The following is a 13,931-nucleotide window of genomic DNA, read 5'->3' as shown; positions in this document are numbered from 1 at the left end:
GTTTCGAGTAGGAATCTCGCAATAGTGAACGCCAAGGCAATTTTGTAGAGCGAGTAATTTGATTTGATGTTTTAGTGATTTGTTAATAATGTTAATGTTTTGTATCGTTTCCGACATTGTTTTGATGAAAAAATATTGTTGTATTGACCAAATACTCAAATATAGGAGGACCGAGGTACCCCAACGGAATCCGGAATATCTCCAGTTAAAATGGATAATTATTATCCCCCATCTGACAGTTAAAAAATAAACAAATCTGGATCTTTTGAAACCGGAAGCATCCAATTTGGCCAATTCTACCAAAAGTTATAAGATATCTAAGAAAAAAATAGGGGTCAAATGAATACCCGAGCCTTAGAGTGTTAAATTAAGTGAAAATGGAATTTTTCCAGTATCATTAACAACCCTTTATTTTCATCTCTTAAACTATTGGTTCGATTTTTTATGTAAAGAAATGACAATTTTGTAAATTTTTCGGCTCTCTTCTAGAAACAAAATGGAAAGTTAAAAATCAAGACTAAAATTTTGAAAAGATATAAAACACGTATATTGGAGTAATTCTCCATCAACTCACACGAAATAAAAAAAGTTGCCCGATCCTTCTTTGATTTGCATGAAACTTTGTCCTAAGGAGTAATTTTTGTCGCTGATCACGAATACGAGCCCCATTTTTCAATATCTCGTGCTGCTCCATTTTTTAACTCTCTACAACCCAACCCTTCCTTTAGACGAGCTTCGATTTAAAAATCGCAAAAAGTCCATTTTCAACCAGTTTTTGATCTTTAAAATGTATTGGAAAGAAGAGCTCTTAAAATTTTTGAAAATTTATGGGTTGGAAGTTTTACTTGTTTATGTGACTTTGGGGGTCTCGTGGGTCTCGTGGCGCAGGGGTAGCGGCTTCGGCTGCCAATCCCGATGATGCTATGAGACGCGGGTTCGATTCCCGCCTTATCCACTGAGCTTCTATCGGATGGTGAAGTAAAACGTCGGTCCCGGTTTCTCCTGTCTCGTCAGAGGCGCTGGAGCAGAAATCCCACGTTAGAGGAAGGCCATGCCCCGGGGGGCGTAGTGCCAATAGTTTCGTTTTTTTCGTGACTTTGCCAATGTTTTAAAAAATGTAATTTTTTTGGCGTCAACTTTGGCTGTGGCTCTTACTAACATTTCCTAAAATTTAAGTAAAAAGAAGTATGCAGTAATTTTTCTAGTGTCCCTCCAAGACTTTGCCTTTACGCATTTTTTTACAATTTGAATAATAATGGTGCCATTTTATAGCAGAAAATGTGAAAAACAAGCTAAAAATTTAAAAAGGCGACTGTAAAAACATGAACAAATAAGATAGGCAAAATGTAAAGCTAGGAGGTGGTAGAATAGGTAAAATGCTATTCAAAACAAACATTAAGAGGCAGTATTTGTAGATTCTGCTCGGTTTGTTCTAGAGGTCGTATCGAGGTGCTTCGATTTGGATGAAACTTTCAGGGTTTGTTTGTCTATACATGAGATGAACTCATGCCAAATATGAGCCCTCTACGACAAAGGGAAGTGGGGTAAAACGGACTTTGAAGTTTGAGGTCCAAAAAACATGAAAAATCTTAAAATTGCTCGCATTTCCGTAAAACTTCATCAATTCCAACTCTCTTAGATGCATTCGAATGGTCTTTTGAAGCCCTTCAAAACGTGCTATAGACATCCAGGATTGGTTTGACTTTTTCTCATAGCTTTTGCAAATTACTGTTAAAAATGGATTTTTTTAAAACCTTAATAACTTTTCCCAACAGCCTCCAACACCCATACTCCCATAGGTCAAAAGTTAGGGAATTTCATGGACTATAAGCCTACGGTATTAACTTTTTGGCCAATTGCAGTCGTCTCATAGTTTTACGGTTTTTCTAGAACAAAAATTTTAAAACGTTAGTTTTTGGCCTGTATGCCGAGAAGACGGCACTTTTTGGTCTCAATTTTGTCATACTCGGAATCCTCGGACAATTTCACGTAAGTTAGAAGTATTGGAGTTGTAATATTGCTTTAAAAAATAATTAAATAAAACATTTTTGAAAAAAGAATTAGATCTTATTTACCCTATGATCAATACGTCAAATGCTGTATCAAGTAGGCGAAAACTTGTTTTACCCTTAATCCGACAAAATGCTAAATAATATTTTAATTAATTCTAAATGGCATTTTTTACAATCAAATTCAAAATTACAACACCTCAACCTAATGTAAAATTTTCTGAGGATTCCGAATATGTCAAAATTGAGACCAAAAAGTGCCGTCTTCTCGGCATACAGGGCAAAAACTAACGTTTTAAAATTTTTGTTCTAGAAAAACCGTAAAACTATGAGACGACTGCAATTGGCCAAAAAGTTAATACCGTAGGCTTATAGTCCATGAAATTCCCTAACTTTTGACCTATGGGAGTATGGGTGTTGGAGGCTGTTGGGAAAAGTTATTAAGGTTTTAAAAAAATCCATTTTTAACAGTAATTTGCAAAAGCTATGAGAAAAAGTCAAACCAATCCTGGATGTCTATAGCACGTTTTGAAGGGCTTCAAAAGACCATTCGAATGCATCTAAGAGAGTTGGAATTGATGAAGTTTTACGGAAATGCGAGCAATTTTAAGATTTTTCATGTTTTTTGGACCTCAAACTTCAAAGTCCGTTTTACCCCACTTCCCTTTGTCGTAGAGGGCTCATATTTGGCATGAGTTCATCTCATGTATAGACAAACAAACCCTGAAAGTTTCATCCAAATCGGAGCACCTCGATACGACCTGTTTCACATCGGTGAAAAACTCGCTCTTAACTAAACAAGATAAATGCAAATTAAAATACTAAAAATGAAACAAGAAAAATTTAAAACAAGAGAAGTTAAGTTTTTCGTAGAACAAAAAATGCTCAAAATGGCCTCCTGAACACGGGAAAAATAAAAAATTCGAAAAGAAATTTGGGCAGTAGAGGGTTAATATTCGTGCCTGTAATGGTGATGGTTGGGAAATTTAGGGTCAAAGAGACTTTTATTTAAAATTGGACGCCCGATTTGATCGAATTCTTACTTTTAATCGAAAAAATATAGAAATAGTTTGAAAAATTTTGGCATTTTTTGTTACTCGACATAAAAATCCACCCAGAAGGGTCATTTTTTTCATTTGGAACAAACATTTTCATTTTAAAAATATTTTTTCAAGAAAAAAATAAAAAAAAATCACAAAAAAACTATTCTTTAAGATTTCGGTCATAAGTTTTTGCCTTCCTCACCTTACTGAGGAAAGGCTATAAAATCACTCGAAAAATGAACTTCTCAATTAGACCTCCTAGACCCACCTTCACGAATACCTATCGACTCAGAATCAAATTCTGAGCAAATGTCTGTGTGTTTGGTGGGATGTTGATCAAAAAATTGTCACTCGATTCATTCAATCCGTCTTAGGGTCCCATAAGTCGCTATTAAAATTATGCAGTTTAGTTAAGTACTTCAAAAGTTATGCTAAAAAAACGATTTTAACAAATGTCCGGAAGATTGTAAAAAGGGTGGTTTTTGTAAGAAACCCCGTCATGCTATACATTTTCAGAAAGGTATTTAAAACATCTTTCAAACGCGATCAAGACATTGAAGATCTGACAAATCTATCAAAAGTTATAAGCACTTAAGTGACATTCATACGCTTTTTGGAGGCCGGATCTCAGATATGTTGATGAAAACGTTGTCCGGATCTCTCATGCGGCCTATCGTTGGATAGGTATTCAAAAGAGCTTTCCAACGCGTCCAAAATATTGAAGATCTGACAACCCTATCAAAAGTTATAAGCACTTCAGAGTTATTTAGGCACTTTTTGCATTTTGGATAGCACCCTAAAAATGTGAGGAAGGCGCCAACCACCTAAGGGTGGATTAAGTATCGTTTTTTTTTGTATTTTTTAATCCGGCTGAAACTTTTTTGGTGCCTTCGGTATGCCCAAAGAAGCCATTTTGCATCATTAGTTTGCCCATATAATTTTCCACTCAAATTTGGCAACTGTCCATTCAAAAATGATAAATGAAAATTCAAACATCTATATCTTTTGAAGGAATTTTTCTATCGCTTTGGCAAGGGTCCTGATTGCACAAAATCAACCACTCCATTCGCGAGCACAAATAGCAGGCGACGCGATACTGCCCTGATGAATTCCTACTGTTTGTCACTTTGAAACCATTCGCTCCCGAACACTCTCTTTTCTACTCTCCTTTCTCTCTCTGATCGGCTCAGTCTCCGAACGGCGTTCGGAGACTGAGCCGATCAGAGAGAGAAAGGAGAGTAGAAAAGAGAGTGTTCGGGCAGGGTAGGTAAACCATCACCATCGCACTATCATTGATGTATATTTCGGTGCGTTCCTCGTCTCTTAAAATTTCTCTTCTCTTTCGCAGCCGAGTGATGGTCGGCTTGCTATCGCGAATATCGAAAGCCCATCACATCGACGAGAAATACCCTCTCGCTGGCTCCGATGGAACTATCGTTCCAACCGGAGAGGCACGCACACGAAATTGCTGTATACATACACTGGAGCTCACGCACACAAATGAACTCATTTCTACAGGGCTTACGGGCGAGAGAATTTCACGATTGCTCTTTCTCTTGCTTTTAGAGCGAGGGGACTGGCTGTGTGAGAGATTTTTTTCCGTCTTACGCATCGGTTTGTTCGTTGCTCGCTATTTCATCGGCGTCGTTTTCGCTTCGCTCTCTTGATGCAGTTTTGGGAGAACGCCAAAAATTTGATGATTTGAGCGAGGGACGATATCTAAAAGCCCTCGCCATCGGCGAGGAAACGAGTAAATACCATCCCTGCCGAACGGTTCAGACAGGCCGATCGTCTCCGATCACTCTGAAATGAAAACATTTTTTCTCTGATGCGCTGCGTTATACTCATTGATTTGGGTTGCCTAAAATCAATGTTATCAATTAAATTGTGCATTTATTTTGATTTCATAACATTAAAGACACCATTCAAAGAAACATCCACCAAGAAAAAATCAAATTGGTGGCAAACTGAGGGCGGGAAAACAAAAAGACTGCCGCGCTGGCGTTTTGTGAGAATGGCTCTTCGCTGAGCATGGTAGTGTGTGAGCGTCGTCGAGCGACGGAGTAGGCAAAAAATTTCACGATGTATTTGTTCGCTGAGTGAACAGTTCGGGCCACTCGCTGGCTGCTTGCGAGTATCAGTAGCTCATGAATGCTAGCGGGTTAGAATAGGCGACGAATGGATAGGCGATGAGTGAGTGGTTTCTGTTCATTGAACCGAAAATCAGGACCCTTGCGCTTTGGTATCTTCGGCAAAGTTATAGGTATGGGTAAGGACTGCACTGAAAAAATGATGCACGGTAAAAAAATGGTGATTTTTAATTTGATTTGCAAAAAAAACACTATTTTTTATTTTTTCACTTTTCTGATATGTTTTAGAGGACACCAAATGTCAACTTTTCAGAAATGTCCAGGTTGTGCAAAAAATCTTTGACTGAGTTGTGAAAAATACCGATCTCAAAAAATTTTCAACTTCATTTTTCTATGTAAAATTAAACATGCAATCAAAAGGAGCTGCCGTGGCTGACTGGTTACGGTGTTCGCTTTGTAAGCGAATGGTTCTGGGTTCGATGCCCATCTGCTCCCAACGAGAAAGATTAGAACACAGAAATGGAGCACTCGATTCGAGTTGTAGAAATGACAGTTCTCCCATAAGGAATACATTGAAGAAAAAAGCAAAAACTGCTCGAATGGAAATGCTCCATTAGAAATGATAAATATGAACGAAAAATCAAAGTCGCTCGAGGTGGGGTTCGAACCCCCATCCTTTGGATTGGTAAGCAAAAATGCTAACCACTAGGCCATGACGACTTGGTGAGCTTAGACTGGAATTAGGAATACTGTTACAGAGAGCGAGTTGTGGCGCTATAACCACGGCAAATAGTGTCCAGGGCATTCGTGGAAATACAATGTTTCATCCCAGAGAGTCCCCCGGAGTACCAAACCTTCTTAGCATGGTGCTCCCAACGAATACAACCAAAATCTCGGAGCGTATGGTGGTGTGTCCCCACGCTTCTTCCTCCCCTGTCGATTCAGAATTGTGTTGTTGTTCGAACACTCAGTGCTCAAACTCAACCCAATTACGAGTCATCTCTGCGATACGGCTTTACGCAGTAGGCCTGGCCGCTTTAACGCTTGTGATGTTTCAATGCATTCCGATGCAATGGTGCACTACAAATGTTAATAAATGACAAGAAGAGTGCTAGGCGTCATCTAACCTAAGGCACTCTCCAGGATCCCTTCGAAAGATTGGCTGCGCTAGGGTCTGATTAGATTAGATTAGATTAGAAAATTAAATATGCAATCAAAAAGTTCTTTAATGAAATTTTGATACAGTGCACTGTTTTCAAGTTATAGCCGTTTTTAAGTAACTTTTTTGCAAATAGTCACATTTTTTAATTTTAATTTTTTCTCAGCAACTTAATGGTTCGATTTTCAAAGTTAAAATGTGAAACATTCGTGAAATTTTCCGATCTTTTTGAAAACAATATTTTATTTTATTTTTAAACAAGACTTCCATTTTAAAAGGGCAAAACGTTCAATATTATATGAATTTTCATGAAACATTTTTGTATGGACAGCTGCCAAATTTGTATGGAAAATTAAATGGACAAACTAATGATGCAAAATGGCTTCTTTGGGCATACTGAAGGCACTAAAAAGTTTCAACCGGATTAAAAATTCCAAAAACACAAGTTTTAAAACATTGAAACAAACAGTCCGATTAACAAAGTCAAGAAATAAAAATTGTATAAAATTTAGACAGATTTTCAAAAATTAATCCGGATTGCCTTTCCTTCATAAAAAATGTGCGCTTAATCAAACAAAACTTGTAAGAAGTAAGAAAGAAAACTTTTAAGCAGTTTCTAGGTGGCCACAGTGACCAAATCCAGAATTTTGGATAAATGACATCCTAAGTTTTTTTTAAATGTAAAATGTGTACATTTAAGGCATTTATATAACACCAACTGCAGCGATTTTTGTTTCCAAAAGGTCCTCAAATACTCCAAAACCGTTGAAATGTTAAGATTTCGTTCTCCATTTATCCTTAGAGTTATAGTTTTACATCTTTGTGAACTATTTTGTACAGTGGGCTTGAAAGTTTAGCTTTACTTTCAGGCCTTTATCCGGATTCATTCGTTCATTAGGAGGCACTTCTTTGTCCAGGAAGTTGTCTCGACGTGCACCGATGTGTATGAGAGTCAGTATTTGACCTCAATAAAACAACTGTTAAAATTAGATTTGCACTCAGATTTCTACAGACAAAATTGGCTATAAACAGCCAAAATTTAGTTCTATTTTGAGACATGACCTACCTCACTTGTCTACAGGATATCGACAAGGATTGGAGGCTCGTTTAGCACTGCAAATTGTAAATTTCAAATTCAATGACAGCCGCACGTCTGAAAATAGGTGCATTACGAGACTATTGACTCTTCTTCTCAAACATATATATAAGCTAAGCAAGGACAACTGTTGTCTCAAGCCACCAAGCACTAACCAGTGCCGAAAAGTGCCGAACCCTATTATCTTGCAAAAATGATCATCTTTGCACGTTTGATTTCAACGTGCGTTTCCTTTGGCGGTTTTATTTAGTAGTTGAATGCTCTTTAATAAATTTCTTCATTTTTGACAGATTTCCTCGACCGCGTGGTCAGCGCCCAGAAGATGTACGGCCGCCGGATCGGGCTCAGCCGGGCGTGGAACGGCCCCTTCCCGTACGTGCTGATCTCCAAAGCGAGCGCCGCCGAGGTGAGTGACCCTATTGGGAAAGATGCGCGGAATAAATTTGAAGCAAAGATTAAATCGGTGCGAAAAGAGTTAAAAAATGTCCAGCATGAAAGTTCAAAATTGAGACGCTAGATAACAGAGTTGATAGCGTCAAAGTTTTGGATTTTTTTTTAACTTTATTGAAGAATTGTAGAGTGCTAAAGCTAAATCAAGTTTTCCAACATAACCTCAATCAATTAAATACGCAACAAAGCAACCCATACGGCCCCTTACCCGAAACCTTTTATTTTGTTTTTGTCAAGTTTTTGTCTCTGTTTTACCTCCCCGAAAACCGGTCCACCACGCACGCACGCACAGATGTCAACGAATCCGGAGAGGAAAACAACAACAAAAAAGCATCCAAAAACATGCACGCAACCTTGACAATGCATCTCCGTCGATGTAACTCCGCCGCCGGGCCCCATGCCACAAGAGAGGTCGTCGCTGGATGACGTATCGGCGATTTTACCGTTTCCTTTACCCGATCGTTCGAGTTTTGGGCCTACTGCGATGCAGATCGTAGGAGGGTTTTGATATGTTGAATGGTCCTATTTTGGACCTAGCTGTCAAATTTGTGTTTTTTTGTCGGACATAAGGCTTGATTTAGTTATCAAACACAATTTTTACCTAAGTAGGTCAAATTTTGATCGCCAACCTTAAATTAAGCAACCTAAATAGAACGTGCGTCATTGTTGAGATTTTGTTGACGTCTCGTGATAGCGTGATCAGCCCAATTAAAATGACAATCAAACAGACTGCTCATTTTACTAAATACGTCAAGTTTAAAGTTCACCGACCTCGAATGACGTAACGAAACGAAGCTAATAAAATTTTGCTTTTTGGACAGAATGTCACCACCAACTTAATCGATGGGAAGGCACGTGTATCGTGATGGCCTGACCAAGGTTTAGTTTTTATGGGATTTGGTCGAAAATGTGCTGTGTCATTGTTGACAAACTTGATTTTGGATCCTATGGGTTAGGGGTTAAGCTTAAGGAGAGTTGCATTCGAAAATTTCCAAAAAATAATGTTGAATAACCTAACGCATAAATCTGCTCATTTTCTAGCCCATCTTGAGCAATCCTCGCCAGGTGGAGAAGAGCGCCGACTACGACTTCCTGAAGCCCTGGCTGGGCAACGGGCTGCTCACGTCTCCGGCCAGCATTTGGCACCCGCGACGTAAAACGCTTACGCCAGCGTTCCACTTTAAGATCCTGTCCGATTTCATCCCCATCTTCCACCGGAACGCGCTGATACTGGCCGAGAAGCTGGAGGAACAGCTTGGAAATCGGACCGGCTTCGACGTGGTCCCGTTGACCACGCTGTGCGCGCTGGACGTCTTTTGTGGTACTGATTACTGCAATTTGTATAGTACTGACCATAAAACTAACGGTTTGATCCCTTTTCAGAAACCGCCATGGGAATCCCCGTCAACGCCCAGCGCAACTCCGACTCGGAATACGTTCGAGCCCACCAGCTGTAAGCCCTCCGATCTCAAGCTCCCAATCACTGATCACTACACGATCTCTTCTTTCGCAGAATCGGCAAGATCATCCGCAACCGCGTCCAAAAGTTCTGGCTCCAGCCGGACGTGATCTTCAAGCTGACCGACGAATACCGCAAGCACCAGGAGTGTCTCCAAGTTCTGCACTCCTTCTCCGATCGCGTCATCCGCGATCGCCACGAATCCCTTCTCAAACGCCGTCAAACCACCGATCTGAACAACAACAACGCCGACGACGATCAACCCTTCCGCCGGAAGCAGCTGGCCTTCCTCGATCTGCTGATCGAGGGATCGCTCGACGGCAACGGGCTTACCCTGCTGGACGTCCGCGAGGAGGTGGACACGTTCGTGATCGGCGGCCACGACACGACGGCCGCAGCGATGGCCTGGCTGCTGCTCCTACTCGGAACCGACCAGACAATCCAGGATCGCTGCTTCGCCGAGATCGACCAGATTATGGGCGGCGATCGCGATCGCATGCCCACCATGCAGGAACTCAACGAGATGAAGTACCTGGAGCTGTGCCTTAAGGAAACCCTGCGGCTGTACCCGAGTATCCCGATGATCGCGAGGAAGCTCGCGGAGGACGTCAAGATCCACAACCAGTACACGATCCCCGCGGGGACGAACGTTATGATCGTGGTCTACCAGCTGCATCGCGATCCCGCGGTCTTCCCGAACCCCGACAAGTTCAACCCGGACAACTTCCTGCCGGAGAACTCGGCCGGACGGCATCCGTACGCATACATTCCGTTCAGTGCCGGTGCGAGGAACTGTATTGGGCAGAAGTTTGCGGTGTTGGAGGAGAAGACGGTGCTGTCGACTATTTTGAGGAAGTTTCGGATTGAGGCGATCGAGCGACGGGAGGATGTGAGCTTGCTGGGGGATTTGGTGCTGAGGCCACGGGATGGGTTGAGGATAAGGGTTAGTCGGAGGGTGTAGCGTTAAGGTTAGCTCTTTTTAGAAGATAAGTTCGATCGCTGGGGGTCATTTGGAGATCAACAGAGTAAGACTTTTAGAGGGTATCGAATATAATCATATCGCAGAATTTGGGGTTTCTTTGTAGAAGAAAGCAACACCAAAAGAGAAAAGCCCATTTTTTAGTAGAGCAAAAGCATTTATTTCCATTGGGCACCTAATGTTGGCATATCGGCACTTAACCTGCCAAACAAGCGAAAAATAGTTAAGAAATTAGCCATCAGTCAATACACTCAACCCCCTGGTGGTTGGATACTTTTTCGTTTGACACTTTTTTAGTTTGTATCCCGTTGGTTGGTCAAAGTCAAACTAAAAAGTGACGAACTGTCACTTTTTACACGGCGCTCACGCACACTATCAAAACAAACGTTTGGTAGTGTGTGTGAACTCCGTGTAAAAGGGGTGTCAAACTAAAACGTGACCCCGTTCGTTTGACAACAGTTGGTGTCAAACCATCGGGGTTTGAGTGTAGTTTGTAGCCTAGTTGGCGTCCCCTTCATCGAATAACTCATGATCAACATGAACAAAGTTGTCAAATCCACTCAAAAATGCCAGCTGTCAAATGCAAAAATAGACCAACATTTTGAAATGTAGAAAAGATCAATGAATTAATATACAAAAAGTTCATTTGACCGTCGAAAGTTAAAAAACAATAAAAACAATATAAAAAAATGTGTGACGCAACATTTGAAAAGGGCACAACAAGCAATTTTGACAGCTGGAATCCTTTTTTTGCAAATACCGAGACAACAGGAAGCTATTTAACAAAACCCACAGTGTTACGCGATAGCTTTGGGACATCCATAAACCACGCGGACACGTTTTTTGACCTTGATAAAACAGAAAAAAAATCTCAGAATTTTGAAACCGGCACAAAATAGAGTAAAAAAACTTTCCAGAATCCAGTACACGTCCGTTAATTATCACTCAGTTTTCATCAAAACCGAACTTACTCAGAAATGAGTAATTAGAGCATCTGTTAATCCTCAAATCCTCATTCGCTAATCAGAACGACTGACAGCTGTCAAAAGCTTGAAACCACACACTGAGCAAAACTTACACAGCTTAACGAAGTGTTCTACACATGATCTGGCCCTGCTGTACAGAGCACTCAAAAATCAATCGCAAAACACTTGAATTTTGGGCACCTTAAGATGCTGTCAATTCAATAGCACAACACTTGAATTTGATGTGTTGTGTCACATGAAAAACTACATTATATCTATCGGTTTTAAATGGTGTTTCCTTCTATAATCAATCCATGTTTGTGTGAAATAGAAAAGGATTTCGGTTTGTTAAAAATAGAAGAAGTTGCGTCATAAAATTAATTTGACAGCTTTTATTTTCTATCAACTTTGCTTGTCAAAAATGGAAATTTGTTTTTTTTTTTTTGTTGTTGAATTGTCTCTTCTTCCGGTTGTCCCTGTTCTCAGGATCGTCCTCCTGGTCAGGTTCGGGTTGTTCGCCACCACCGCTTTCTGCGGAGATGGAGGCCCCCGGGGAATCTTCTTGTTGATGTCGGTTCCATCTAATCAAACTGTGCCTTGACCATCTGAATGACGCATTGCTTGGCCCCTGGGTGGAATGCATTCGAATCCAGCTTCTCACCGATTCTCCAGCACCAGGCGGGTGTTTTCCTTAATTTCATCAAACGCTTCCTGGTACGGCATCTGCAGCTCAATCGCATCCTTCCTGCAAATCACACAAAATAGATCCCAAAATCAAAACAAAACCCCACAAAAAAATCTTTCTCCCCACTCACCAAGTGGGTGAATCTGCGGAAAGCACCTCTATCGCCAATGTTGGCCTCTTTCCGGGTCCGGGAGACCGAGCCCTTCCGCTGGCCATACGGACACAGCCTTGTGACGATGCTCGTCTTCGCGGCCACAAACCGGGCAAGCAATTTACTGGACAGGAACATGGCGGCAGCGAACTCACGCGGTCATTCAAGCCTGCGAAAAACGAACACACCGGACCGCCAAAACACAAATGAAGAAACGAAGCAAAGTCTGCCGAAGCTGTCACGAAACTGCATTTCAAATCAAAACAAGATCAATTTCAAGTGTTTTCCTCATCACTTTGAATAGTTCAGCACAGTGGGGCAAATTCATGAGCAAAACACTTGAAAAGTTTGATCCACCCGAATGAAAATAAGGTGTCAAAAAATACCAAAAAGTCAATCGCTAAAACACTTGAATTTGATAATGGATTGGATTGAAATTCAAACACAAACAAATTAGATCTAAGATGTGGCTTTATTGAATCATTCAAGTGTTTGGGCACTTGACTAAAAAGTGTGGAAAATTTTCAGTGCATGCTCAAAAATCGATTAACAAAGGGTTTGAATGAATGTAAACATTAATTTGAAAACTGAATTTTAACTTTTAAGTGCAGTTTAATTCCAATACTTTTGAATTAGCGAGCAATTGAACTGACGAATCTGCACTGTAATTTACAATCAATTCACGCAAAACAATGTAAATGGGCCAAAGCTAAAGTGTAAACAAAGAGTCTGTCCTGCTCGTTCCTAATGTAAACATCCACTGACGTAAGCATTTATTGAAGATTGCAATTTTCAGGAATTTTTATTTTTGCTGCCGTAATCTGGGGCGAATCGGGACAACAGTTTTAAGAGCACTTAAAGCTTTTAAATATGGAAATGGATGAACACATTTTGTTGGTCTGAGTCTGTTCTAACCGAAACCAACCACAAAAATATCAATATTGTGCTCCAACATGGTTAAAACTGCTGTCCCAATTCGCCACAAGTGTCCCGATTGACCCCAATTTACGATACCTGTTTGTTTGGGGGAAATTTTGAAGAAGTGGAGAGAGGAAACTTGAAACAAAGTATGTGTTGGCATAATAAAAAAAAAGCAATTATTTTATAAAAAAAAAAAAAACATTACTATTTACACTTAACTCTGTTCCTTAAATGACCTCCAACGATCAAAACCATAATTTTAAATCCAAATGTACCTCGAAGAATCAATACCTAGCATAACGAATTCTATGTACCTGTCCTGTTCCAAACCCAATCGAGCAACAATCTTCATCTTCTCTGTCAACAAAAAGAAAGCATCGTCTCAAGTACAATTAAAAATTAAAAGCACTTGCCAGCTAGCGTCCACAACAACGATCGATAAAACGCGATGAAAAATGCACCTTTAATTGTTTCATTAAATTGCAAACCAACCGCTGCAGCTGGAAGGTGTGTGATTTACGCCCTTGAAACAAAGACAATTCATAAAACTCTGCACAAATTCTGTAACGCGAACCCGCCGCCATTCACCCGTGGCGTGGATTAACCCTCAGCTGTCGCATGCGTTTTATTTAGAATTAAGTCACTTAATTAGAATTAGTTAATGAATTAAAAAAGTATTCAAGAGATTTGTTTTACAAAAGAAAATTTGAGAAAATCACAGGAGAAGGTTAAAACTGACAAAAATCAAACAAAAACAACCTCGTCAAAGGGATCCACAAACTAACCAAAGCTACACACATAAACGCCGAATGGACATTTCCTTATGACCAGAAGTGCAGACTGCACAGAATTGCATTGCACTGCGCGGCACAATATAAACCCTTGTATCGATTGCATCCCGCGCGCGGCCACTGACTTGAGGGG

The 13,931-nt window shown here is 40.4% G+C and overlaps 1 protein-coding gene across 4 annotated transcripts in view; it reads left to right on the top strand.

Moving 5' to 3' along the window:
- The window catches only part of LOC6053042 (cytochrome P450 4c3), a 53,506-nt gene extending 42,851 nt beyond the window's left edge, over positions 1 to 10,655 (top strand). For all 4 annotated transcript variants that reach the window (XM_038249208.1, XM_038249207.1, XM_038249206.1 and 1 more), the window contains 4 exons: positions 7,688 to 7,803; positions 8,889 to 9,168; positions 9,231 to 9,300; positions 9,361 to 10,655. In XM_038249208.1, coding sequence (XP_038105136.1) covers positions 7,720 to 7,803; positions 8,889 to 9,168; positions 9,231 to 9,300; positions 9,361 to 10,267 — 1,341 coding nt within the window. In that variant the 5' untranslated portion in view covers positions 7,688 to 7,719 and the 3' untranslated portion in view covers positions 10,268 to 10,655. The remainder of the gene's footprint in view (positions 1 to 7,687; positions 7,804 to 8,888; positions 9,169 to 9,230; positions 9,301 to 9,360) is intronic.
- Positions 10,656 to 13,931: the final 3,276 nt, after the last annotated feature.

The sequence above is a fragment of the Culex quinquefasciatus genome, chromosome 1, assembly GCF_015732765.1.
Source record: "Culex quinquefasciatus strain JHB chromosome 1, VPISU_Cqui_1.0_pri_paternal, whole genome shotgun sequence".
Lineage (NCBI taxonomy): Eukaryota > Metazoa > Arthropoda > Insecta > Diptera > Culicidae > Culex > Culex quinquefasciatus.
The sequence above is the reverse complement of the archived record's forward strand: the minus strand, read 5'-3'. Positions and strand labels throughout refer to the sequence as shown.